The 26,188-nt window shown below is 47.1% G+C and overlaps 2 protein-coding genes across 3 annotated transcripts; both read right to left on the bottom strand.

Annotated features, from left to right (window-relative positions):
* rps6kc1 (ribosomal protein S6 kinase polypeptide 1) lies at positions 1-20,610 on the bottom strand. 2 transcript variants are annotated; one of them, XM_061812395.1, is made up of 16 exons: positions 20,384-20,610; positions 19,500-19,535; positions 19,066-19,186; positions 17,865-17,980; positions 17,683-17,767; positions 16,960-17,013; positions 16,480-16,869; positions 16,241-16,365; positions 16,031-16,135; positions 14,080-14,127; positions 12,699-12,831; positions 10,219-11,760; positions 8,924-9,013; positions 3,690-3,772; positions 1,589-1,684; positions 1-283 (listed from the first exon to the last, which is right to left on the bottom strand). In XM_061812395.1, the coding sequence occupies exons 1-16, from the start codon at positions 20,483-20,485 to the stop codon at positions 182-184; spliced, it is 3,228 nt and encodes a 1,075-aa protein (XP_061668379.1). In that variant the 5' UTR covers positions 20,486-20,610; the 3' UTR covers positions 1-181. The 2 variants fall into 2 exon arrangements, with proteins under 2 accessions (XP_061668379.1, XP_061668381.1); XM_061812397.1 differs by having other exon boundaries at positions 16,031-16,132.
* An 868-nt stretch (positions 20,611-21,478) lies between these two features.
* moxd1l (monooxygenase, DBH-like 1, like) lies at positions 21,479-26,090 on the bottom strand. The gene is made up of 13 exons (XM_061813090.1): positions 25,775-26,090; positions 25,559-25,705; positions 24,711-24,863; positions 24,507-24,590; positions 24,257-24,412; positions 23,993-24,095; positions 23,731-23,903; positions 23,570-23,658; positions 23,406-23,502; positions 22,728-22,787; positions 22,533-22,642; positions 22,330-22,429; positions 21,479-21,637 (listed from the first exon to the last, which is right to left on the bottom strand). Exons 1-13 carry the CDS (start codon positions 26,048-26,050, stop codon positions 21,479-21,481), a joined length of 1,707 nt encoding a protein of 568 aa, XP_061669074.1. The 5' UTR covers positions 26,051-26,090.
* Between the last annotated feature and the right edge of the window lie 98 nt (positions 26,091-26,188).

Raw genomic sequence — 26,188 nt, 5'->3', positions numbered from 1 at the left:
TGTCAAACTAACAAAGTTTAGTGGCGCATCAGTCGAGCAAACAGAAAAGATTGGAACTGCACACAAGGCCAATGAAACAAATCTAACGTAAAAGTGGACTCTTGTCTCTACTCTGTCTACCTGGAGTGTAACAGTGACGGTCAGTTTCCCAGCATGCATCCTTGGAAGGGTTGGGCAGCGTCTATTCGGTCCGGTCCACTTTGGCAAAGAAGGGGTGCGATTTGATGTCGTCGGCGCCGCCCGCCCCCGCGCCCAGCCGCTCCGCCGGGTTGTACTGCAGCAACTGGCAAACGGGAAATCAATTCCTCAGCAACGGGAGCCATGCAGAAGAGCATTCTTTTTTTTAATTCTGTCTTTTATTACATTTTTTTCATACATTTTCTGTCCCAGTAGTTACCATATTTAAAAAAAAAAAAAAAAAAAAGGTGTAATTGGGAGTGTTGAGTGAGCGAGCATCATCGCGTGTTCATTTTACGCATTTCATGAAAGCGTCCGACCGACGCCAAAAAGTACGTCACCATGCAAGCTGTCGCTTGTGCACCATCGCTGTTGCCGAGCAGACCGGGAGAGTTGTGTAGAATTCTGGAATACGCCTTTACGTCTTTTGGACCACTTTTTAGACAATAGGATCATTTGTCCAGTTGTTCATGTTTTCACTTCATTCATATTTATTTGATACAGATTTCTCTACATAAGACTATATTTATTCCTTATGAAATCGATATTTTTGAGTGTCTGGAATGAATGCATGAGATTCATATTGCTTTGGTTTTAATGCGATTGGGTTTTAGTCAGACCTTCTGGAACGGATTCATCAGCAAAACCAAAGTTCCGCCATGACAACAACACAATTCGGCCATTTTGCATACGGTTTATCTCTTGGTGGCTGAGCTGGAGGCCACGTGGACCAAGTTTTGGCAAGAGGCAGCGGACACCAAGTCAATTGTAATCAAAAGTAGCATCGACTTCAGTTGGATTCATTCATTTAAATATTGCATGGTTACATTTAATAATAAAATAGTTATAGTCAGTGTTTTTAACTGTGACTTTTTTGGCCATCTGACAAAAAATACTTTTGCTAGACATAAAAGCATACTACGCCGAGTCACCGAGCAATGTAGCAATGCCGATACAATGAGAGTTGCGCAAATGACGCAGCGTCATCCAGCAATTTGGAAACCTGTAATGAAGCGAAAATCTGGTAGTCGCAATGGTGCAAAGGGTGCCCATAGTTCGCGAGCAAAAGTGGCAAATATTGGCCGATGACAGATGTGCAATTAGTGCAGAGTGACGAGTCTACAACACTGAGTGCACGAATAATGTACGAGTCTCCCAAGAGATGTGACGACGATCCCTAGACAAAATTGTTGACTTTGCAGTTGTGTAGAACAGCACTGCATCAGACGAAGGCGGGGTTTCTAATAATTTGGGGCTTTGTGTGAGAGCCACAATCACATTTTCTCTTGCTAATGTATAGATAGTTGTGGCTATACGTTGAACTTGGGCTTCCCGAAAAAAAAAATAATTGAAGAGTAGTTCTTGCTTTGTACGTCGTCATTGCAGCCGTGTATTTGCTTTGCACAAGCACCTGTTCCAGCAGCGATCTGGCTTCCTCCGACAACGACTCGGGGATGTTGAGCGCCGTGTGGCGTCCGATTCCCGCTGGATGGCACTGGAGCAGCGACTGCGGCGAGAGATAACCATCAGCGCAAACACAGGGGGGGGGGGAGAAAAAAACAACAAAAAAAGGTGACGACACCCGCTGAGCCTCGGCCGGAGAGGAGGAGGAGGACCGAGCACCTGAAACAACAACGATGACGGCGGTTACGCTCTTCTTGGAACTGCCTGTGTGTGTCACAGAATGGAAAACATACGGTTTTTAATCATCCAAATTTTCAAAAAGTTCACCGCAGGGTTCAAGCAGAAGGCAAAATAGCGCACTCGCCCGAAAATACAAACAAAAAAGTAACTGAGTGAGTGAAAGGGAGCACAAGACCTGTAAGTGCTCTTCAAAACCGCACAGTAAAGCCTTATTGTTCAAATAATTGACAATAATGGCCTATAATCATCGCGGCGCAGCGGCGCATCTCCCGACAGAACCCCCCCCCCACCCCAAAACGACAGATGAGTGTGTATCCTTGTGCGTGTGCGTGTGTGTGTGTGTGGCAGGCTGTGCTTTTCGTTTGTGTTAGGGGCACCGATGCCGCCCCCACCCCACCCCGCCCCGCCCCGCCTTCCCTTCCCTTCCCTTTCCACCCCCAGCTGGAGCTGTTGCCTCGCTCCCTCTCTCCTGATACGTGCTGCGGGACTTCTGGCTCGGTTCCTGGCCGCAGTCAAGACTGCCCCGGGCGAGATCTTATCCTGCAAGGATCAAGAGACACTATTTGCGCTCGTGTCTGTGTGTTTGCGTGTGTGTCTTTGCCAGGACGGTACCCAGACGTAATCATCAAAGGAGACATCTGTGTGACTGACTTTGGTTTTTTCCCCAGGTAAGCGCGTGTGCGCGTGTGTCATTAAACACAATAACACCAACCTAACACCCCCATCTCATGTTTGGGACACTGATGGGCACCGTTGATGCCTGATAAGAAAATATGCCCACTGGCAAACAGTTACACTCTATTTAAATTTAATAGACAACGAAAAATTGAAGGGCCCTTTTGCACATGCACGACGTGTAAGTGTGTGTGTGTAACCTCCAATGTTAAACATAATCTGATCCTTTATGCTGGGCCACATCTGATTTGTTCAGATTTCAAACAAATGTTATTGTGGATAATAACTGCCATTGAATCAACCGCTTGCGGGGCCAAGCGACTGCCATCCTGAAACCTTTCACCATTTGTGCTGACAATTTTTTAAGTAACGATTGTAATCTTAATGCGATAAAGGAGAAGCTTGCCATTTATTTGATTTAAACAAACTACCAAGCCTGATATATATGATTAAAGGGTTTCTTTTTTTAGTTAATTGTTTTTTTTATGCACTGTAAATGCTTTTCATTGTGTAAATAACCATCGGGTTAGAAATCTCGTCATGAATCGAGGACCCCACGTGTTGTGTTGTTCACGACATAAAAACCCGAGGCCCGAAACCAGAGGTCCAGCCATGCTTGCGTTCTGTCAGATATGGTGACTGACACGTTTTTGAGGGACTTTTTGGGGATTGGAATTTCAAATTGGGCATTTGTTGTGAAGCGGTCTGCTGTATTGGATTTGTAGATTCATACAGCAGCTAGCGAGACTTCCAGACAAGCCCCTCCCCCCTCCAATCATTCCACATCTTTCGAAGACAGAGCCGAGCCATCGGCATTTGCGAGAGCTGGCCCGGTCTTCACCTTCAGCGCCGACGTAAGGTTTGCGCCGGTGCTCCTGGAGCCAGGATAGACCCCCGCGGAGGGCTGACCCCGTGGCCCGGCAGATGGAGCTCAAGCTGGGGGAGAAAGTCACACGGACACCCCTGGCGCTCCCGGAGAACCAGAGCGAGAGGCGGCAGCCAAGACGCACCTCGCTCACACAAACGACGACGACAACAACAACAACAAAACACACACACACACACACACGATCTGGCAAGAACATGAAGAGTGCGACAGCTGAATGCCAATCAAGGTGCAGGCGTCCTGGAATACCTCATCCACAAAAAAGAAAGAAAGAAAGAAAAGCACTTTTGGTTCTTTTGGGACTCACCATGCTTGTCAGCAGCTCAAACAAGATGGCACCCAAACTCCACCAATCGCACGCCGGCGTCTCCTCGCCGATGCCTCCCACCTCTGAAATGAAAACACGTTTTGAGTCCGTCTCGAAAGACGGTGGAGGATTTGCACGCACGCGCTTCTCTTCAAACAAGAAATTCAACTTGGCTATTGAAGCTACTTCACTTTCAAAAGCCTCCACATTGTTACAGGCCGACAACTTGAATCGGTCGTCGTCGTTCAGCGGCGCCGGGACACGCTTGCTTCAAAAGGATCGCGTGCACGCACACGCACGCACGCACGGAGTGGGTCTCATAAAAGCCCCATTTGCATAATAAAAAAGCAGTTAAATTGAGGAAACCGTCTGTGCCGCAACTTCACACCATCTGCATGACCCGACCTCCAACAGCAAACACACACACTCAGACTAAACGTGCACATTAAGAAATGTGAAGCGCCGACACAAGAGAACAAACGGCGCAACGGAGTTTTGTTCGCTTTCTTCGCTCGCTCCTTCAATTTGAGGCGTCTCCGCGGGCCCGAGGGTTGTATCTTGACAAGCGACATTATTTAACACTTCTCAGTAATTAATTACAGAGGACACATCATTTGTCAGACTTTCCTTTGGCCTTTTTAATGAATTACTTACGTGGCCCTTGCGTGGAAAGCCTCTCAGGTTGAACTTTAATGGCAAATCCGTCCGCCAAAAGAAAAGTTGACGCTGCAAGAACTCAAACCTTCACCTAATAAATTCATCTTATTTTTTTTTGTAAAAAAAACAACATACTGTACTGAAGACTTGTTTTATGATACGTACACGATCCTGTTTATACTCGTTCCATTGGCTGATTTTTTTTTTCTTGTTTTGAGTAAAAAAAAAAAAAAAAAAAAAAAAAAGTTGCCTTACGGAGCCTGAGGAGAAATTTCAATTTTTCAAAATGTGCACTTTTTGTGAAGCTCATTTTTTCTCCTTAGCTGCGTGTAGCCTCTTCTGACGATCGTGTGGAGCGCTGCACTCTCGCACTCTCGCATGACTCTCATCCCTCGTGCTTCTGCTCATCTTTCAGCTCCCGATTCCCCCTTGTGCTTAGCGCGGACACGGGAATCTTATCTGCCACCGAACATTTCGGCTGCAAACTCTTCTCGTCATTTTTACCATAACTTGGAGGACGGTAAGCAAACACTCAACGCAGCCTTTGCGTCTTCAGCTCGCTTGCCATCAACTAGTTTCACGTCACAATCACGGACGCTGTGGCTCACGTGTTCAAGTGCAAGGGTGAAATTTAGGATTGTTGTGCGTTTTAGGAGCATATCAGAGGCGTAATATACTAAATACACCCCAAATAATCATGTAATGTTTCCAAAGCATCAGACAATTGAGCCTTTGCAGACTTGGCTCCCCCCAAAAAAAAATTTAAAAAGGAAAAACACTCCAATCGGGCGGCATTATCAGCACGTGTGTACCCCCACTTAAGACCCAAAAGAGTGTCGGCCTTCTGCCAAAGTCAAAAAGTGTTGCTAGCTCCGCTCGGCACCAGATGGCTTCTGATGCCGCTCAACTTCGCTCGTCTCCGCCCTCCGAGGGCGGCGTTGGGGGTGGTCACCCGGGGGATGGGGGGCCAGTGACCCTGTGCGTGTGCGCCCAGGGATCGGGCTCCTCAGCTGGGGGAACACGAGGGACAAAGACCCCTCGCCTCCCGGAGGAACTCCGCGGGCCGCGTGTGGCTCTCTTGCAGCCAAGGTTAGAGCGAGCCACGATAGCGCTCGCTGGTGTTCGCTAACTGAGCAAGCGGTCGGTCTTCGGGGCTCCCCACGATTACTGTTTTGACAGCCAAGGAGAGAAGATTGTCATTGAACGGACTAGTGATACCTGCGTAGCGCCTCGCTGGAGGGCCGATAGTGAACACGCGCACACGCGCACGTCTCAGAGCAAGGTCGATGTCATCACAATGGATTAATGTCTAAGGAGCTGCAGGGAGAGTACAGTGGAGCTGGCTACACTTACCGCTCTGTCAGAGCGAGGCACGGCGAAGGGGAGAAAGAGGACGGCAAAGGGGGGAATTAGCCTCGTCCAGAGGCCACAGGTCATCGCCAAACAACTCTTCCGCAGAGTGACTCTGCCTTCAACTCGCATGTGCGGGCGAATACTTGAGATGGGAAATCAAACGTGGGATGCAGAAGAGTTCGACAATACCGCACGTTCACCTCGTGGCCTCTTCTTCTTCTTCCCCTTTACGCCAAACAATGCAGCGCACACACTTTGCTTTGTATCTCAAATCACATCTCCGCTCTCCTGTGGGCCGTAAGGAACTCTCGATCTTCTCCTGTCACGCCAACTTCCTCCAATGCTTAACCGAAGAGTTCTATCGAAAGAGGAAGCGTTGTTAAAGCAGGTAGGAAGTACGAGGAGGGAGCCCCTCGACCCGACAGTATGACGGGCCAGTGCTGGAGCGGTTTTTTGGCAGCTCGCATCCTTTGTATGATTTTGCGCTTTTCAAGCCACAACAAAAATTGAATTTGCGCTTTCGAATCACTTCAGGGTTTTTTTTAAACAATACTGCCCACAGAACGGTAACAGTCATGACGAAGAGGCAAAATATGATGATAACAGAAACAGAATCAGTACTGAACAGGGCAAGGACTCGTGACCTGGCTACCAAAAACGTGACCGAGTCAACAAAAACTTGAAAATAACATAACACCCTAAGTATTCAAGACGACAAAGCCGCGTCTAAAGAAATATGGGTTTAAAAAAAAAAACAAAACATTTTTTATAGGTTCTTGCTTTTTAACTCAATTTTACAATAATTATCTGTCCAGGGGTGGGATGCATATGAATTAATTACACTTGTGATGGGAAAAAAAAAAATATTATCTGGAGTAGAACACACACATACTAATAAAACAAAAAACAAACAAAAAAAAAAACCTCAGGTCGCTGTTGGCTCACATCTTTTGTGTCATTGATGTTGATGCAAAGTGTCCTTTGCCTCCATTGCAATAAGAAAAATTATTACATTTTGCTTCTGTTCCTCAAACATTCATTCAGATGTTTTGGTTTTATTTCATTTTGCTTTGCTAATTACAAACTAAAACATTTGCCCTCTGATGGTGAGAAAGTAAATAAGCGGAAGTGCAGAATAAAGAGATTAATACACTGCCACTGGATTTTTCCAAGTCCCCTCCCTATTTTTTTTTTTTTCAGTGTGTGCTTTAAAAACATGTTTCTCTCCTTCTCACACACACACACACACACACACACACACACACACACACACACACACACACACACACAGAGAGCAGACCCCCTGCTAGCTCTCTGGCAAACAGTCATAAATCTGTCATCAGGAATGAAGCCATAGAGCTGACCCTGTCTGGATAAACAGTCATACATAACAAGGGCGAGGGGGGGGGACAAAAAAAAAAAAAAAAAAAAAAAACACACACACACACACGAGCACAAACGGCCTATTTGGTGTTTGCATCGACAAGTAAATACACAAGATCCATGCATGTTGTAAGTGCTGATTGATATATCAGACAAAAGTCCAAAGAAAAATGCCTGGAAAAAAGGCCGAGAGAAATGTGAGAGCTGTGTGGACGCTAGAAAGGCATCAGACGCCCCCTACTGACCAATCTTTAACCCAAGAGACAGTAATGAACAATTGAATATTTATACGAAGGGATTTTTTTGGATTATCCTAGACATGTTTTCGATGACATATCTTGGGCTGTAAAAGGATATTATAAACAAAGTAAGTACACCTCAAATCCAAAAAGCAAAAGATCAGATTTTTTTTTTTTTTTTATTGAATTAAGGCACAGGATTATTTAGATTATTGTCTTTAGGTTATTTAAATCAATTCTGTGCCTCATCCCTGAAGACATTGAGCGCAATGCGGTTATTTACTGCATTTGTTTTTCCTCAAAAACTAAGGATATTTTAAAGTTGACAAATATTTATTGCTTAAGAATGAGACAAGATGTTTTTTCTCAAGTGTGAAATTAATAAAGCCATTTTATGGATTAATCCTTAAAAAACTGTGTAGTTGAAAAACATGCATTTAAACATGATTTTTAATTTCTTCAAATATTTTCTGCTCTTTTTTCAAAAAAAAAAAATAAAACCAACATGTAACAAACGTTTCATTAAAATGTTTTTAACAACCAACACATTTGTAATGAAATATTTTTTCCCCAAAGTTTTTGGAAATGTCGGGACTGCGCATATTTATACGTTTCGACAAAATGTCCGAGGTTGCAAAGAAAGGCATCACTGCACCTTCCTGGACAGATAAACGATCTGAATAAGCCAAGTGGGTGTTAAGATTCTCTTGAAGTGTTTTCCAAAAAGAAATGTGGATTTAAACACATCAACATTTGATCCACTTGAGTGTCTGAAGTGGCATAATTAAAACATACAAACGTGCCCTCATCCAGCAGCAAACTGTTTGCTTTTGCCAGCTTTTCAACAACATGCCAGAGCCGCCGCTAGCCTGCCGAGGGCAACAAACGAGCGGCGTTTGCACGCTTGTGCTGGCCTCACCATTGCACACCAGCACCCCTCAGAGGCGGGCAAGGGAATTACAACAGGATTTGCTCCGTCCGTCTCAAAAGCAAAGCTGTGACGCAAACTGAGATTCCAATTTATAACATCTTGGATGATTTGTTTAAGATTTCAAGAAACCCCACAAAGGAAAAGGGGAATAATGTAATTTTTAACACAGGAAAACCTCATGGAGATGAAAAATCTCTGGCCAAATGTCTGTTGGTGTCATGTTTATACTCTGTGTACAGAAAGTAACGCATCAGTGTTGTAATGTCTGTGCAAGCAGTCAAAAATAGACTTAGCCATCAGCTAAGCACACTCATCCACTGACACCCACGTCACTCACCGGACGAGGCCCTCCCTTTTCACATCAAGTACACTGAAAAGTCACAGATGCTACAGTAGAACGTGAAGATGGTGACCCCAAGTGGACACAAATGATGGCTGTATGTTATATTGTTTATAATTCCAAATGTATTTTTATCCGATTACCTGATAGAATACCCAGTTTAAAAAATATCCAATGGCTGCAACCATATTTATAAGAGTTAGTCCAAAAATAAAAAGCTCAAAATTGGGCTCGATCTTCAGCGTTTGTGACCCCGCTGTGTGTAATTCAGCAAATATGTAGTAATACACACAGTGTGAAAGGCGTTGCCAAGCAAGATATGATTTCTTACCTGGCGCGCAGTACATGTTAGCGCTGGCCTCTTCGTCACAGGACTCCTCCACATCACTCCAGCTGCAGAAGTAAGTTAGCTGAACGTGACCTGAAAGGAAAAAGATAATATTTAAAAAAAAAAAAAAAAAAAAGACAACACCTTGGACAGTAAAGTGTCACTCTGACTTTGTAACTTGTCAAAGTGTTCCAAAGCACTTGCTTTTCTACCAGTTCCTTTCGGCTTCCCTACAAATCCTCTCCGTGAGCCGTTTCCAGCGCGCCGCCTCGACGATTACTCCTGTTTAGCGGCTACCCGTTAACGCCATCATTAGAACTAATGGTGTCATTAGGTAGCCGTGGCCATTAGCCGGGCCTAGCCAGAATGATACACCGCAGCACACATTGATGGACCCTCTAGAACAATAATTACCACGGGGGAGACTAAAACAGCCACTCAGCTAATTAGACGTTTGTTGATAACGAGGTGGAAAGAGATGATTGTGGGACGACAACACAAGAAAATTGGGAGGAATCTGTGACCTACTAAAGCACGCTCTCTCGTCTTTATTTCGGTACAACGATCACGACTGACGGGTGGGCGGTCGTCAGCCGATCGCACGGCGCGTAAAGATTATGGAAAGTGACTCTCCTCCCAAGCAGCCATCTTTTTGGGTTTTTTTTTTTTTGCACCGTCGTCAACACATTGGTCGCACAAGTAGGCAATTGATTTTACACTTTAAAATTAACAGCAATTGACATCTTTATTCACTTGTGTGACAATTGATAGTATTTAAATGTTAATTAAGGTACTGCCTGAACGGTTAATCATAGTTTTGTATTTAAAACAAGCAAAGCGCTTAAAATTTCAGTCTGCTATCTTAACGCCAAAGCAAAAGGTCTTATAATGCACTGCAATAGCCTTTGGATGCTACCAAATGCCTGAAAAGGATTATTTTTAATCAAAATAAGGCTCCTCTTCTGGGTCTCCTCCCACCAGATGGCGCCAAACGATACTGCCAGAAATATGTTGGGGTTCACTGCATATTTTGCGACATTTTCGTTTGGGAGCGGTCGTGAGATTTTCTAAAATGATCCCTGGCTCCATAAAAGGTTGAGGAACACTTTCTTTGGTTCTTCTGTAGTTTTGAGCGGTGGATTCACGTTGTCACAGATTTGATTGGGGTTTTTTTTTTGTTAAAAAAAAAAGTTTTCCTTCAATGCAATTATAACAGAGGTCAATTATCCACAGATTTTCACTATTCGAGGTGCAGCCCGTTCCTATCCAACAGGGGCCCGTTGTACCTTCTTGCTCACCTTGACGATCGAGGAGGATGTTGTTGGGATTGAGGTCTCGACAGATGATGCCCTCTCGGTGCAGAGAATCCAGCGCCGCGACGAGCTCGACGGCCCAGCATCGGACGAAGGCCTCGGGGATACGAGCCCGGGACGCGGCCAGCGACATCTCATCCAGCTCGGCAAAGAGCCGCGATACGTCTTTGTCGAATGCAACCCCGTCGGGCGAAACTGCTGCCGACTGCGCGTCGAACGCCGGCGATTTCTCACGGTATTGCAGTTCAGCGTTTGCGTGTGTGTGTATTGCTTTTTCACAAAGGGAGGAGGCCGCCGGAAGGCCTGCGCTGAGTAAAGAGTCCCGATGGTGGCACGGAGGTTCAGCAGACGTTTCTTCTGTGTCTTCTTGCCCAAATGTCAAGCTGTAGTCGTCCCAGAGGGAGGTCAAAGCGGATGAAGACGCGACACCCGGGTCACGACTCGCGGAGGCCGCACACAAAGGTGACGGCCGCTGTTCTTCCTCTCCCTCAGACTGGCCCGGGAGCTGTAAAACATCCGGCTTGATGGACCTTTGAGGAGAGGTCGCGACCTCAAGGCCCGGACACGGCACGGAAGTTTCCGATTCCTCTCGTCGGGAGTCTGCGGCCCCGCTCGTTACGGGCAGATTGACCAAGAGGTCCGGCGGATGACCTTCATCCTCCGCTGCCGCCTCTTTAAAAGAAATGACCGGCACTGACTCACTGCAACCTTTATCATAAGAATCTGACCCCCAAAGCTGTGCGGTGCGGCCCTCCACCTCCGGAGCGAGCTCTGGAAGATCATCAACGACCTCGGAGGGGGAAAAAGCGGGGGGCTGTTTATGGGAGGCGGGCGGCTGCTGCTGCTGCTGCTCTCCTGAATCAAGGCAGGTCACTTCGCTGGCGCTGTCTCTGCTGTCAATCCGGAAAAACGCCATGGGCGTGCGTTTGGACCGGTCCAGAGACGGCGGCGCCCGTTGCACGTCGCCGTCGTCCCAACCCTCGTCGTCTCGCCTCTTGTCAGGCGCGTTGGCAAAAAAGACGAGCTCCTGGCAGCCCGCCGCCGAGGGCGGACCATCGCTCCTGGGAAGCGGGCGGCCCCGCGAGGCGGCGGCGGAGGAGGAGGAGGCGGCCCCGGGCGCCACGTGGGCCGACCCTTCCTGGCCGCCCCTCGTTTCGTTGTCCTCCTCCAGCGCGTCGGGTTCCACTTTCTCCCGCTCGTACTCGTTGCAAAGCGTTAAATAACTGTTGGTGCACTCTTCCTCAGAGGTGGCGCCGGAGTCTGAGCAGGCTGCCATTTTTTTCCCGATCTTGGCGACGAGGCCGCTTCGATGCGGGAAGGCTGCAGCAGCGTCTTTGACTTGGTTGCTTACACAGGGCGCGGAATCCCGTCCAGCGACGGGCCCGCGGTTGGGACTATCTGAACCCGCGCCGTATTGTGGCGAGTGCACGGCTACTGTGTGGCTTTTCTGGATGAAAGGAATTTCAAAGCTGTCGTCTGGACTGGAATCCCGCAAATACTTCCCAATGTGGGTCCACAGCTTACCACCTGCAGAGCGAGCAAAGGGAGGAAAAGATGAAATAAAAAGGCCAACATTCACCATTTAGATGCAAAATTACAGGAACAGAAACTAGCATTGGGGACCAAATGGGACGGAGGTTCAGTTTGAATCCACGTACCTCTCGTCAATACTTTGACATTTGGATTTTTTTTTTTTTAAATTACTTAATTTGTCACAGTTGAAGCTTTGCTGACATTGAAGATGTAAATACACTATACATATATTTCACTGCATCAAATTGGGATACGATTTTAAGTGCATATACGCATCATAACTTGTTTCTAAAGTGGATATAAATAGTCCACACTATTCAAATGCCAGAACTATTGAAATGCCAGGTTTTTGTGAAAAATACACCAAGATTACTTTTTTTCATTATAATTCATGAAATTGACCTACATTTGAAAGCCAGCATCAGTGGCAATTAAATGCACATTTAAAAAAGTATATTTTACATTTTTTCCCATTGACATGAAAAATAATTCAACCAATTATTGAGTCATATAAATTAATTTAAAAAATGACATTTTAATCAACCAATTTCTAGGGGGAAAACAAAACACCTAAATGAACAAATAGAAGGTAGTTTGCTAAGTGCCTGCTGAGTCAAATTAAAGAACACGGAGTGGCCGTCCCTTCGCTACACTCTTCCCTAACCCTCAAAATTAAATCATAATAATGAAAAAAAGTGAACACTATATAAGCGAGTAGTACAGCAGTGGTGAGGCTTCCGTGCATTGTACGTGTTCACCCACGACCCAAACGTGAGGCCCAGATGTGGGCCCGTCTAATGAAGCGCGCCACCACCTGGTATCAGAATAACGGCCTGTGACATCCCCCCCATCTCCATCAAACATCTGCCCTGGACAAGGACACCCACGCCAAGACCAGCGTAAGGCGGGAGGCCAAAGATGAAGCGCCTCACCCTCGGCGTGCTGCAGCAGGAGGAAGACGCTGTCCTCCGAGTCGATCAGCTTTTTGAGCTGTACCATGTGAGGCACGGAGCGGGGCGTGATGGTTTTCTTCAGTCGGCCGCAGTCGCTGCTCTTCCTCAGACCCTGACGGCGGACAAAAAGGGGAATGTTGACATTTCGGACATCGTCACACTGCGCAACTGTCAACGTCTGTACATTCATGCTCCGCAAACGCGACCGTTTGTGGATTTTTGGCGACAACTGTTGTTTGCTGAAAAACTCACGTAGTCGCCAAAGCCGTGTCCAGTATAAAAATATCACTTTGGAGGAATTACCAACCTTACGATTCATGGTAGTGCCGTGATATACGACTGACCCGACTTACGAGAACTCCGCTTAGTGTATTCAAAACCACGTAACGTTAATGCTAACGCGTATTGGGAAATGGGCGAATGAATTGTATGTCTTTGTGCGGGTGTCATAATACTTTAAGCAAGAAATATTTGAAAAGAAAAGTACGAAATCTGAATGCGAGCACAAAGTTGAGGCAAGAAAATGTTTTTGGAATGCCTGCTCGTTTTGGTTTGCTTGCCATTTATGTATATACATGTCTTTATTATAATAACCGACACATGAGCGCCAATGCAGCTGCCATAGATTAATCGCAGTGCAGAAATTATCTGTTATTACTGTACAGGTCGCTATTTTCCTTATTTAAAAAAAACACTTTTGGGGACGTTGGGGGCAGAAGGGATTCATGGCATCATCATTCATTTCAATGGCACATTACAAACGTGATCGTGGATCATATTAAAACTTGTATCTCAAGGACACAGGATGTGAAATAGGGGACAAATCATATTTCTCATGTATTACATACAAGTACTTTTGATAAAGACAAAAAGTGATTTTTTTTTTTTTTTTTTAGGCGGGGAAAAACTGCAACACCCCCCCCAAGGAAGCTGGAAGACGCAACTATTGCACAAAGTGTATCAATACTCGTAAGAGCGTACTTGGATGGACGTGCGGCAAAGGGGAAATCTACTATTATCTACGGCTGCCAGCCGCGCCCCAACCCAAAAGTCACGAGATCCATCGCGCCACACAGCGCCGGCGACTTTCAAAGAGCCCCACAAATCTCGCACATCAGGCTCACGTTGGCAGCAAGTGTCTGCAGATACGTCCGTTTACGAGCGCGTGCGTGTATGTGAAGTCATCTGCGCGATGACATCTGGCACACGTCTCACACCTGCGAGCAGAGGAGCTGACGGGAACGGGCCCATTAGAATCAATTACGCCGGTCACGCACACGGGCGTCTGGCGCGCTTCACACTCACAGTCAGGACAACCGCCATGCGGGACGCACGCACGCAAACACTACAGTACACTTACTTTCATGACGAACATCTCTCGTGTTCGCTTGTCCGTGACCAAAAGAACCTGCGGTGGAAAAGTGTCATTAGTGGGCGGGTTCTGACATCGTGGTCCTGTTGTGCAACGACTGGCTCGTCTTCCAACAGGAGAGGGGTCACCGCAAAATAAATGCTGGTCCCTAAATGACACTGGAAATTAGGGGGGGGGGGATTAACCCATCAGGCCCAGCGGTGTTTACCAAAGCAATGTCACAGCCACCAAACACTGATTTAAGCACATTAGGGCTCAAATTATTAGCTGATTAGCGGACCAGATGGGCGCAAACAAATGTGCTTCAAGTCAATTATTGAGCAAAGACACACAACATTTATAATTTTTATCGTCCGCATTGTGACAGTTGGCCCATTTGATTTCAGGTTGACTTTTTTCAGTTAAAATAAAATGAATAGTTAAGATTGTACAAATTTAGAGAGCGATTCCACGCAAACAGAACGCAATTAGAATCAGAAGATGTTATGGTTGAACAAAACAGTCAAGAATGTGGTAGTTTTCTGCATATATACATGAATATATAATTTGAACTTGTAATACTGCCGTGCACAGAATTTGTGTACATGTATGTATTTTACCTATTTCTTATGGAAAATGCGCTAAATCCCACCTTGCTAGTCTCGGTGTTCCAAATACCAATACTACATTCTGTACTTACATAAAATAGATAAACAAAACAGAAAGAATGATGTTTTTTATTAATATTGTACGAGGAGGAGGATTTATTGATGGCGTCATCTTTTTGATTCAGTGACTTGTCATACATGTCGACCGTTTCAAATTAGTGGGCAGATGTCGCCGATGCCACCCATGAATCTCGACCTTCCTCTCGCGCCCGCCGCCAGTATTACCATTTCAAAAAAAAAAAAAAAAAAAAATTATCGGCTGCGGGGGCTTCCTTCCCGTCTATGATATCGTCATTTTTGCAGCTCTCTCTCCTAACATCATCATCGCTCTCGCGCTCCATCATCGCCGTCTCTGGGGAGTTCCGCAGCATATGTGCGCGACCCGGTGAGTGCGTCTCTACGTCCGTCCGTGTGTGTGTGTGTGTGTGCGCGCGCGCGCGGCGCCGACGCGTTCTCACCGCGTGACCCCGGCCGGGACCAAACAGGTGCAGGCTAAATGGATATGAATGGAGATGTGAGTAAACAGAACGGTGGCGCTAGCCAGGGAGCTAATATAATTAAGACACAAACATCAGGGAGGGGGGGAACGTGTAGGGGAGTGGCAAAAGGGTGAGGAGCTCTTTCCATCTGTTTCTTCTGTCCCCATTAAAAGTGAAAAGCGCAAGGATGCGACAAGGAAAGGAAGCCCAGCGAAATTTGGGGATTTCTCGAAATGTGAAGCTTCCGACAAAGCGACGGCGTTCTGAACTCGTGTCAACATTCTCCTTAGGGTGTGCGCATCATTGAGTCAGTGTTGTGTGGCGCTCTCTGAGGCGCTTGCCAAGTCATTTCACGGCTGAGTAGTGAGGTTGCTTCGCCGGCAGCTGGCTGACAGAACCGGCAACCCAAACTGACCTTGGTGGTTGTCAAAACTGCTGTTAAACGTGTAGACTCACGCACGCACGCACGCACGCACACAACCTCTCTCGACTACACGATCATGTTAATCTTTATGTGTGTTTTATTGCTGTTGAAAAGACGACTGTAGGAAGAGCGGAGATGGGAGGATGGATGAATTTTGCTTAAGCACACACAAAAAAATGTTTGCCACCAAACAAAGGAAGATCAGCTGCCCTCCCCCCCAAAAAATTATTATATAGGCACCACTTAAGGGGTGGGGGGGGGGGGGGGTAACCAATACGAGTGAAATTGGCGTGACGTCTTGGTCTCCAACTCCACAAAATGCGTAATAGTGTTATTAACAGATGACACAAAGCAATTTATGAAATCCTCAAGTCCATCGTTCAACTGACCTTATCGATGACGCCCACCACCCTGTAAGCACCCAGATCGTCAGAAAGACTTTGCCGGCTCCCTCTGCTGGTGGATACGCAGCACTGCGTCCCCATCAACTGCTGCTGAAAGCGTTGCGGTTCAGTGACATCATGTTATTAGGAAGAAAGGAATGTTTTTTTTCTTTTTAAAAAGATTACAAATCGATGAGCTACTTGGTTGTGGCTCACCACTGATTGTGTAGATCCTTGGCCCACGTGGCTGCAAAGATGCCGGCTGGATATTTGCTCTGCTCGCATCAGGTACTCGGCCGTCTTCTTCTTCACTGCCTCTCGCCGCGTCGGGCTCGGTTCACCTGCAGCGTGAGGTTCGTTCACTTAGAACGAGATGTTCGCTTCAAAGTTTGAGGCCCACTACAGGGGTCAAGGAAGTGATGATTAGGCCTATCGCAACTCTGGAGCAAACTGACCTTGAACACCTTGAAGGAGCAGGTCCACTCCGCTGCTGTAGAAGGCGAACGCCGCCCGGTAGTCCCGATCCTTCTCCTTCTGCACCGCCACACAGATAAGATCGCCGGCTTTGTCCAGGTAGTCGCCCTTCAGTTTCTCCTTGAGGCCGCCGGCTTTTTTGGAGAAGAGCGACGCGCGGCCAGCTCGGTTGCCCTCCGGTTTCGGGGCCGGGGAACGCCGACGATCGTGCAGGGAGGGCAAGCGGGGGCTGCTGCTGCTGCTGACGCCGGAGGCGCCCTCGTGCGGCTGGCTCGGGGACGTGCGGCCCGAGGCCATGCCATCGTCTAGCTCCGCCAAAGAGTCGGTGTCCACGGGCAGCGAGTTCAAGTCGCTGCTGTCACTGGACGGGCCTGAAAGACGAGGACGGAAGAGGCGGACCGATCCCGCAGTATGGACGGCAGCTCTAATCGGATCAACAACAAGACTGACACCATATCTACCTCCATACTCTGATGTGATCGTCAAATCTTCGCCACAACTTTTGTCTCTTTGAACTGAGGAAGAAATCCAAATTGGCAAAGTTTAGTCAAGTCAACCTTTTTTGTCTTTGTTTGTGCGACACAGGTGAGCTGGAGCCTAACCCATCTCGGGATGGGAAGCGATCACAATTTAAAGCAGATTCCGACTCCACTCGCGATCCTGCTTATCAATCCGATTCCTTAGCAATTCTCATTGGTCAAAAGAATGAAAAAAAATATACATGGGTTTGCTGTTTAATAACTTCAACTTTTGACAGTATGGGAGATACATGGTGTGTTCCATATTTGTATTACTCAGCATATTCACAATTCATGGATATGCAGATTTTTTGGGCGGGATCATATCCACCATTAAAGATTGACCACTCCCCGTTTGCAGCCATGTCTAATAGAAAAGTAGCGCTTTGGCGCCATCTGGTGCCCAAGGAGCTATGACGACGTGAGAGGTGGAGCTTCATTATGAGAGGGACGGAGAGAGAATCCACCTCTGGTTGGATTCTTCAGTTTGTAGCCACGCCATTAAATCAGAAGGCCCATTTTCTTTTTTAATTGAGACTATGAAGCATATTACAAGTGAGCAGTCAAACCACTGAAAAGCCTTTTTTGAATCACAAGAACATACATACGGAAGCTTTACTCTCAGCAGTCACTCGGTCGAGAGGAACTGTCAAGACGGCCACTCACCATCCGAGCTGCAGTCGGCCAGGAATTCGTAAAAGGGCTCAGACGACGGTCCGATGAGCTCCGAGCAGTCGTGGACTTCGCCTCCCTGGTCGACGCGTGTCAAAACGCGCTGGGTCACGTTTTTTTTTTTTTTTTTTGTGATCGGGGTTCTGTGTGCTTCAATTGACCCAAAAACGTCTTACCTTGAAGAACTCCTGAATGTGCTGACTGCCGTAAAGGGCGGGAATGTTCGCTGAGAACTGCAGCAGATCCTCCAGGCACTGCCGCCTCTCCTCAATCACGGACTCATCAAAGCGACCTGAACGTGAAAGAGCATAAAAAAAGCAAATGTAAGCTAACACGCATTCAATTAAGCCACAAACCACTGCCGTCTGCTGTGTATTAGTTCTGCAGCTGCAGATAACCCCATCGGGGTGGGGGGTGGGGTACAGTTTAAAGTTCTGCTACTGGTCTATAAATCACTAAATGGTTTACCTTTACCCATGATGCTTTTTGTTTCCCTTGGACATTGGAGCGTCACCGAATGACATGCTAGCGCTTTCACAAATGGTCACGTGCTAGCGCACGCTGGGAAAGTACAACTTTTTTGTGAGTTTTTTGCAGGTTTAATTCATCTTTCTTCACTATGGGCCCCAAGAAACTTTTGTGGAATTAAGTTGTGCGCGTGCGTAAGTTTTCTCTTACCTATCAAACATTTGCCCCCTCCCCTGCACCCCGCGATGCCTTTTGCCTCTCACGCTCACCCTTCCCTTTGCATAGTCGCCCAACGCCAAAGGAAAATGAAAATAATTTTATTATTACTTTGAATGTTTAGGGGTTTTTTTGGAACGGATTAGGCTATTCACATGTAAAAAGCGCTTCTACTGTACTTGCAAGGACTTCACATTACAAAATGACTTCTGGAATGAATTAATTTCTCAAGTAGAGGTACCACGGTAATTTCAAGATTAAACTTGTACAGATAAAGCACACACAATGTAAAACAAAAGTGGTTATTACAAGAAAAAACATTTTAAGTTGACAAAAATATAAATGGGATACAGGAGTAGGATGATAAACCTGGGATATTACAAGAAAAAATGAAAATGTAAGTTGAATAAAAAGGAAATATTGTGAGAAACATGCATGTAATTTATTCTTTCCTGATACAGTATTTTGCCAGGATAGAAACACTGTAACATCTTACAAAAAGAGCAGCACATTTTTTTAACGTTTTTCAGAAAACTCTTCACCCCCGAGTTACCAAAAAGTCCGCATTCAATACCATATCAAATAAAAAAAACAACAGATCTTATTTCATCTAAATGTCTGGATGTCAATTAGACCAAGGTAGATATTATTCAAACATTTACAAACTTTTAATCACATAAGAAGGTTACGTACCAAAAACTTTCGCCTTGGCAAAGGGTGGAAACAGTTCTGACTGGCTACAAACATTCTTGTGCAGCTGCCAGAGGTTGTGGTGAAGTTTCCGGAAATCACTGTACCTTTTCCACACCGTTATCTGGAGAACAAGCCACACAAAGGCCGGTGGAGTGATGTGAAAGAAAACGTGAAAGCCCTCAAGTCAAGATCCCGGGGTCCAGTTGCTCCAAATCGCTGGTCTGCAACAAACTGGCCTCACTTCCCTGTTGAACTCATTCTTTGGCGAGACTTCCAAGTAGTAATTGACAACACGCTGCATGCACTTGCCCAAGTTCCGCGTGAGAGTACATTCCTAAGTGGACATCTTTACTGAAAAACAAAAAACTGCTGCCGAAACGCGCACTTTATAATGTCGCAACCCAGTGACAATGAAAAATGTTTGCATGCCTTACCTCTTGGATGTCTTCTGGGTTCTTTCGCGAAATGATCTGTGGAAAAGCAGAAGGGGGGGGGGGGGGATGAAAATCAAATTGTTCTGGTGAATACGAAGTAGGAGGGGGGACAATGGATTCTTTCTGTAGTGAGTGGCACTGGGAAAATGGAGACATCGCTAAACAAACTCTGAATAAAGTTCAAATACAGTATAGCTGTCAAATAAATTGTGTTCTTTTTTTCTGTCAAATCAGGTAAGGCTTGAAATTTTGGGTTGTTAAATTACGTGTTTCTTCAGCGGAACTTTGGTATTTTTCCATGATGTACATTATGAACAATGTTGATCATTTATCCCCGTATTGAGACAAACTGCTACGCAAATTTCCAAGTTCTGCTCTACTTACCCGAATCCTTATTCCTGACACACCACTACGTAGACTGCTAAATTCGGAATATAGTCATTCTGTATGTACCGTAACGGTAATAATGGAACAAGCTGTTGAATTCACTCAAACAGATTCCCCAACACCTTAATTATCCGACCCACCCTCCTTTTATTATTGAAGTGTAGCGTTATTTGTGTTTTTAGCGTGTCATTCAGCTACGCAGTTTACGCTTAGCTCTTGTTAGGTTCATTTACGGTTGAGATGGCGAATGGCTTTTAGCGTTGACTTGGGGAAAAAAAAAAAAAAAAAAACACAATTGGTATTTTACGGAGGAAAACGACCCGAATGCCACATTTAAAAAAAAAAAACACCAACTGTGCTATCTTGTCAGTGACATTATTGTGCGCTTACATAATAATAACGCAACTGGCTTAGCTCAAGCTACACCGCTAGCTAACCCGGAGGTAGCATTATTAGCATAAACTGTGAAGTGGAGCCGTCGCGAGCCCGCCACTCACCCGCCCGGTGACTTTGTAAACCGTGTAGCCTTTCCGGTGCTTCGTGGGGTCCGTGACGGTATAAAAACGAGCGAAATCCACGCTGTCCCGCTGCGATATCATTCTGATAACAACATTGCCGAAAGCGCGCAGCACCCATTGACTTTGATAGCGGGGGGTGCGGAAATTGAGTGAGAGTGAGACCTCACACTTTGACCTAAATCTCTGTCGCTGTGACGTATTCAGAGATGTACTGAAAGTAAAATGCTCTCCCATATTTAATACACAACCTCACATACAAATGAGCAAATCTATGACGCTGTGACAATCCTATGTGAGTCTCTGAGATCATTTAAGAGTACCTCTCACACACTACTGAAATGCTCTCACTCCCACTTGAAATGTTTTCATGATTGGTACAGATTACATAATCTATTTGGGTTTTTTTTTTCCCCTACATAATCCCACACTATGGAAATGTTCACACTGGCAATTTTGCACAATTTTCTTGCGAATTGAAAAGGTCACTCGTCCTTCGACCAGGAGGTCGAGGCCGAGGCCGAGGCCGGGACGGCGCTCACGTAAATCGAAGGTCTGTCCAGTCGATTTTGGCTCAAAAGGATTTGTTGGCAAATGAACATCCAGTCCGTTGAAGGACTTGGGAATCCGAGGTCAGGCCCCACGTGAAGCCGTCGGATGAACTTTGACACCCTGGACACATCTGACGTCCCAAATGGATCCAGTTCTCCTTCAAGTCCATCTCTCGTATCTGCTCAGGAAAAACTGGTCCTTTGCTTGAACTACACGGTTCTCAATCTTCAAACATAAATAATGTATTTAGAAATAAATCTCTGAACTCACTGAAAGATTTTTTTTTAATTGAACTGAACTTCATTTCATCACCAAAAATTATAAATTCATTTTATTAATCAAATACACTATTTCATAATCAAAAGACAATGTAAAAATCAGCAATCCACCTATGATCATAATTTATATTGTAGTAAAAATGATAAGATAACAATGACGATCGTCACTGAAACAGGAATGTGACGGCCTTTGACCTGACGAACATATGTGGTTGGCCAAATATTCAAGCCTAATGTGACCTTGGCGTCAGAAAAGAACCGTCCAGGCGAGCAGAAACAGGACCGAGGCCCGGTTCCAAATCCAGGACGCGCGCTCGCCGGCCGCGTTTGTTGTATGATTGCAGCGGAACGGCGGCGTTTCCGTGGCATCCCTGACGTGGCCGTGAGGGTAAATCTGGAACCGAGTCTGTCAGAAAGCAGAAAAGGAAAGAAAGACAGAACAACGCACAAAAAAAGTGGAGTAAAATATCAGATAAGTGGCAATCCATCATATCACTGCATTAAGGGTGAATAATTGCGCAGGATTATCATTCATGGCAGCATTTGGGGCCCGGCTGCTGGGACTGGTGGCCGAGCACAAACTTGTGCAGACGAATGATCCTTGTCAATTCCTGCCTGCTATATAGGCAAGTTGCATATGAAAAAATGTGGAATATCGGAGGAAGCAATGTGAAAACAACCCCCAATTTTTTTTTATGTCGTTATGTACCCTACGAGTGACTGGCGACCAGTTCAGGATGTCGTCCGCCTTTGGCCCCAAGTTAGCTTGGATCGGCTCCGGCACTCCCGCGTCCCTTGTGAGGATCAGCGGCTTGGGAAATGGAAATTGGAATTTGATTGTATTTTTTTTTTTTTTAATTCATTTTAGTTTGTCTTTTAATTGACTTCAGGCGGGCCTGAACATAGCTGGGACCGTCTCCAGACGCACTACAGAAAATGGATGGTTGGATAAGTTTAGTTGGGAATAGTTTAGCTTCTTCCTACGAATATGTCAGTAGCAGATGAATACATTTTTTTTTTTTTTTTTTTTTGTGAGTGATGAAAAAGACTGGCAACCGCCGGTCTGTTGCAGTTTTCACAGTCGTGAGCGTCGCTTACCTCATTAGCGAATGCAATTTCAATTTGCGGCAGGTTCCTCAGCGCGCGCTCGTACTCCTCGATTTCCTTTTGGTTTGAAAGCGAGCCCCCCAGAGGGAATCTGCAGGGGATTCATATCAAATGATTACAGTGTGTGTGTGTGGGGGGGGGGGGGGGGGGAATAAAATCAATGGTGCGGCAAGTCGCCGAAAGAGACGTCTCACCGCTGGTTCAGGCTGGTCATGTCGGGCTGGCTGATGCAGGTCACGACCTCGATTTTGGGGTAGAAGAACAGGAAGGCCAGGCACATCTCGTCGGTGGTGGCCAATCCCATCTGCGGAGCGGCAGACGTGCTCGTTTCCGTGGCCTCTTCCCCAAAAACGTGTATTTATATTTGTTATTTCGGAAAGGATGCCAACCTGCGTGGGCGCCGTCCTATCAGAAGTGCTGTAGGAGCACTCCACCACAATGTCGTCTCCCTGCCGGGCACGAGACGTCGTTAAGCATCAGTCAATCCAATGACTCTATTTTGTAATATTTGGGCTTCTCACTCCATTCAGCAACCAGTTCAGGGTGTAATTCGCCTGAAGCTGGCTCTCCCGTGACCCTTGTGAGGATCAGCAGCTTGGATAATGACGGATGGATCGATGGATTATTTGGAGTCGCTTGTGGTGCACCGTTGTTTGTTTTGTCATTTGGTTAACGTTCGGGTCTACAAATCTATCCGTCTGTCCATTTTCTGAGCTGCTTATCCTCACAAGGGTCGTGGAAGCGGTGGACCCCAAAGCGGTGGCCAGCCGATCGCAGGGCGCACGGAGACAGACAACAGTCGCGCTCACGATCACACGTTTAGGGGCAATTTCAAGTCTTTTGGGATGTGGGAGGAAAGCGGAGAGCCCACCCGGATGAAAATAAGTGGAGAACGCCCCACAGGCGGGGCCGGGATTGGAACCTCGGTCCTCACAACCTTGTAATGAGTTGTGGCAGAGCATTTGCTCAAACGGCGAGCGTGCACTTGTCCAGATAGTGTGCGACGACGTTTCGTTCAACTCTGGAGGACCTCGAAGTGTGATGTGACGTAACGGCAAGTCACCCACCGGCTCGATGGTCTTGACGCGTCCCAGTTTGGTGACCTCTTGCAGGTTGAAGTCGTAGTCGGCATTCACGCCGAGGAAACCTATCCGCTCTCCATTTCTAGCCACGGCAAGGAAATCTGTCGCCGACATCTTCGGGGAACGGAAATCGGAAATTTTTTTCGTACCTGAAATGTCGGACTCGGACCTCCCTCCCGGCCGTGTGAGTGTGCAACATCACGGCAAAAACTCGCAGATCCGGCACGGGGTCGACGATCTGGGGAAGCCGATTCAGTTCGATTGTATTTTAGATGCACAATAAACCATTTCACACCCTTCGTCGACGTACCTGAGAAAACAAAGTGGTGTTACAAACGCCGTAGGTGCGAAATTTCGTCGCCCGAGGGGGGATGTCGTAGTCGATGGGGAAAGACGGCGAGACGCCCGCGCACATGATGCCCACGTCGTGCGGGCGCAGTTGATGCGTGTAGTGCAGCCTCAGACCCGAACTGTCGGTCCTGCCTGTTGGAGACACGGAATGAGTCCAGCTTTGGGCTGAAAACCCGACAGGTTTAGGCGTAAGATTCCAGCTCCGGATTCCGTTTTCGTACCCATTTCACCGTTTGGGTTGCTGTAGTGGATTTCCAGCCTATAAAACGCAGCAGCGACGCCACCTCCGACGGGAATCCCGGTGTTTGGCGGAACCTCGAAGATCTGTGGAGGCCGATTTGGGGAGATGACTTGGGGAACGGACTCGCGACTTATCTTGTCGAAGAAGTGAGACGGCTAATTATTTGGTCACGCGCAAGACGGGAAAGGGACGGAACGCCGACTGGACACGAGTCACGGGAGGAAAAGAGAATTCGGATTCCGACCTGGCCTCCGACGGCCCACGCGGCCACGATGCCGAAGCAGGCGTCGCCCGGGTGGCCCCGGTAGCACTCGCCGTCGTAGGCCGTGCTCACGTGCGACGGGCAGCTGTAGAGCAGCACGTGGTGCACCATGTCGGCGTGCTCGATCTCCGGAACGATCTGAAATGGGCGGAAACGGGACGATCGTACCACCGGCGATGACATTCCTGTCCATTCACTCATTTGGAATCAACTTGGACTCCATTCAGGGGACCTGAACTACATGATGCTTGGCGGTCAAGGTCGGAAACCTCATCACCCTGCAGTGGTAATAAGTTCCCTTCGGGGGGACGGTCACCTGCAAAGAAATGTGGCAAAAAGCACATTCACGCAGGTTTTGCAACACTTACAGTATATTTGCACGGTCTGGCCGTTTGGGACGACGTCGGCGGAATGAAAAAGATGTTCTTCTTCTTACATTTTCCATCGTGGCACTGATATACTTCCCATTGGCTTCGGCGATTCTGGGGACAAAGTTCAGCAGGTTGAGGTCTTTGGCACCGACGAGATTTGCATGGAACCCGATCTCGTCCGTCGTTCCGTAGGCGTATATCACGCGCATGGGTCCCGCCTAGCAAATTCAGAATTTGGGCTTCAACACAAAGACAAACTTTCACCGGCAAGAAAACTCAAGTACATAATTATGAAACAAGGGTTTGATCAAGCGAGACACTAATTGGTGCTCGGACGCCGCGCTCCCGTTGACGGGTAACAAAGCCGTGTTGAATTACGTCCATTTCAAAGAGAACAAACTGCGTTGCTACGGCACGGCGAGCAAACGGACCCGAAACTGGAGCTCGCATCTTGGACACAATAGAAGGAAAGACGAAGGCTGCGCGGCGGTGGTGGAAAACAACAAAACGACACCCACAAAAAGTTCCTCATAACACCCACAACGACGACGCTTCCCGGAAGGTATTAATTACATTTGATGGGAAAACTCAACTCTTAGTTGTCGGAACTCACGATACGCTTTCACAATACTTTGGCAAGGATATCAACGATAATTGCAAATATAATCGCAACATTTTTCGCGTTTCAAGCACCAACGTGTGATTGAAGCAATGAGAAAAAAAATAGTTTATCATCTGTGGTTGTTGAAACAAAATAACCGTGATTTCAAGTAAAATATTAAATAACTAACAAATGAAAAATGTGGATCCATTGAATGTAATTCATTTTTGCTTTCGTTTTTTCTGCAAATGAGAATGTGAAATCATCGGTCGTCACGTTTCTGATCCCGAGCGGCGCTTGGAACCGACTCACGGTGATGGCGAGGTCCTGCCCGTCGCACGTCTGCAAGGGCCTGGAAAAGGTCACGAGCGTTTGACCTCGGCTCTCGGCGAGCGACAGCAGCGTGTAGCTCTGCTCTCGGTCCTCCGCCGGGAAGGAGTTTTCTGTCGAGTAGTAATCCTGCGCGGAGCCAAACGCTTCTGTGAGAAAGCAAATCACAACTCGAAGGGGACAAATCATCGGGCTCACTTTGAAGTAGGCGGTCCCGTCCGGCCCGACGCCCCCCATGACCAGGTCGGCCCCCGTCATGTCCCCGCGGGGGCTCAGGCCGAAGCCGATCCAGCCGGTGGCGTTGACCGTGAATCTGAACGTGATGTTGCCCGGCGCGTCGTCAAATCCCCACTCGAGGCGGACCAGCCGCTCGTCGTCCAGGTAGTCCGCGAAGGGCAGGTCGGGATCGGAGGCCCGGACCGCGTCCGTCCACACCAGACCCGCCAAGCGCAGGATGGGAAGCAGAGCCAGCATGACGTCCGCTTGAGGCCCGAGCGTTTTCCGCTGTGGCCGACGTGCGTTGGCGAGCCCCACGCCCTCCCGCCCTAACTCCCGCCGCGCAGACAATGCCGGTCCCGCCCACTCCCGCGCCACCGCCAACTCCGTCGTCAT

The sequence above is a fragment of the Syngnathoides biaculeatus genome, chromosome 23, assembly GCF_019802595.1.
Source record: "Syngnathoides biaculeatus isolate LvHL_M chromosome 23, ASM1980259v1, whole genome shotgun sequence".
Lineage (NCBI taxonomy): Eukaryota > Metazoa > Chordata > Actinopteri > Syngnathiformes > Syngnathidae > Syngnathoides > Syngnathoides biaculeatus.
This window is presented reverse-complemented; position numbering and strand designations above follow the sequence as displayed.